This window comes from Monoraphidium neglectum, assembly GCF_000611645.1.
Source record: "Monoraphidium neglectum strain SAG 48.87 unplaced genomic scaffold scaffold03080, whole genome shotgun sequence".
NCBI lineage: Eukaryota > Viridiplantae > Chlorophyta > Chlorophyceae > Sphaeropleales > Selenastraceae > Monoraphidium > Monoraphidium neglectum.
Window position 1 is genome coordinate 1,523 of NW_014010548.1, and position 983 is coordinate 2,505.

The window sequence follows — 983 nt, forward strand, 5'->3', positions numbered from 1 at the left end:
AGATTGTTTGAGAGGTCACCCGTTACAATGCATGCATGCAAAACCAAATTTCAGTGTGATATTGCAAAGGAACCAGGGCGGAGAACGGCGGCTCAAAGACATGAAGGCATGGACGCAACAGTGGTTTGCATAACGCACAGGTCAAAGCAAACTGAGGGGGAGGATCGACCCTGACCCCAAGCCAGATCTGGGCCACCCCTCGATGGTGCCGGCATCTCGCACTTGTGACCAGGGACCACAAAAACCTGCCCAACCCCGGCAGCCCGCAGATCCCCGCCCGCCCCGCGACCGCCCCGCGGTCACGGGCCCCGCGCCCGCACGAGCACGACGGCGGCCAGCGGCGGCATCCTCAGCCGCACGATCATGTCTGTCTCGCTCAACCCATCCAGGCCCTCGGGCAGACCCACACCCTGCATAAACAGCAGGGCCGCCACCAGCGGCGCAAACGGCACCCCCGCCGGCACCGGCACGCGCGCGTGCGCCAGCGCGGCGTCGATGCGCACCACCATCCTAGCGCCGGCGATGCGCGCCATGTACAAGGCGAGGTCCGACCAGGCGGGCATCTCGCTCACGAGCGCGGCCGCCGACAGCGCCTCCCCGCACGCCGCCTTGAGCACCGCCAGCTCAGCGATGCTCGCCAGCGCTGCAAGCCCCCACACGCCGCCGGCGTGGTCCGCCCAGTCGCACACAGAGGCCGCATATGAACGCGCCGCCTGCACCGCGGTGGGGCCGTCGGGAGAACCCAGGAGCTCGGGCGGCTGCGGCGGCGCCGGTGGGAGCTGCCTTCGCGCGTGGGCGGTGGCAGCCGCCGCGGGGGCCACCGCCAGCTGCTGCGCCGCCGCCGCTGAGGCGGCCCTCGCCGCGTCAATTGCTGCAGAAAACACCTCCAAAAACGCGGCCGGCTCGTCGGGCGCCTGCGCCGCCGCGGCGGGGCCGCCCGCCGCCAGCTGCTCAGGGGCGGCTGGCGCGCCGCCTCGCACAGC

General features: G+C 70.7%; 1 protein-coding gene across 1 annotated transcript in view; it reads right to left on the reverse strand.

The window, feature by feature from the left end:
- Positions 1 to 299: 299 nt before the first annotated feature.
- MNEG_12128 (hypothetical protein) overlaps positions 300 to 983 on the reverse strand; it is a gene marked incomplete at both ends in the record, with an annotated part of 3,777 nt that continues 3,093 nt past the window's right edge. The window contains one exon of the mRNA XM_014039400.1: positions 300 to 713. Coding sequence (XP_013894854.1) covers positions 300 to 713 — 414 coding nt within the window. The remainder of the gene's footprint in view (positions 714 to 983) is intronic.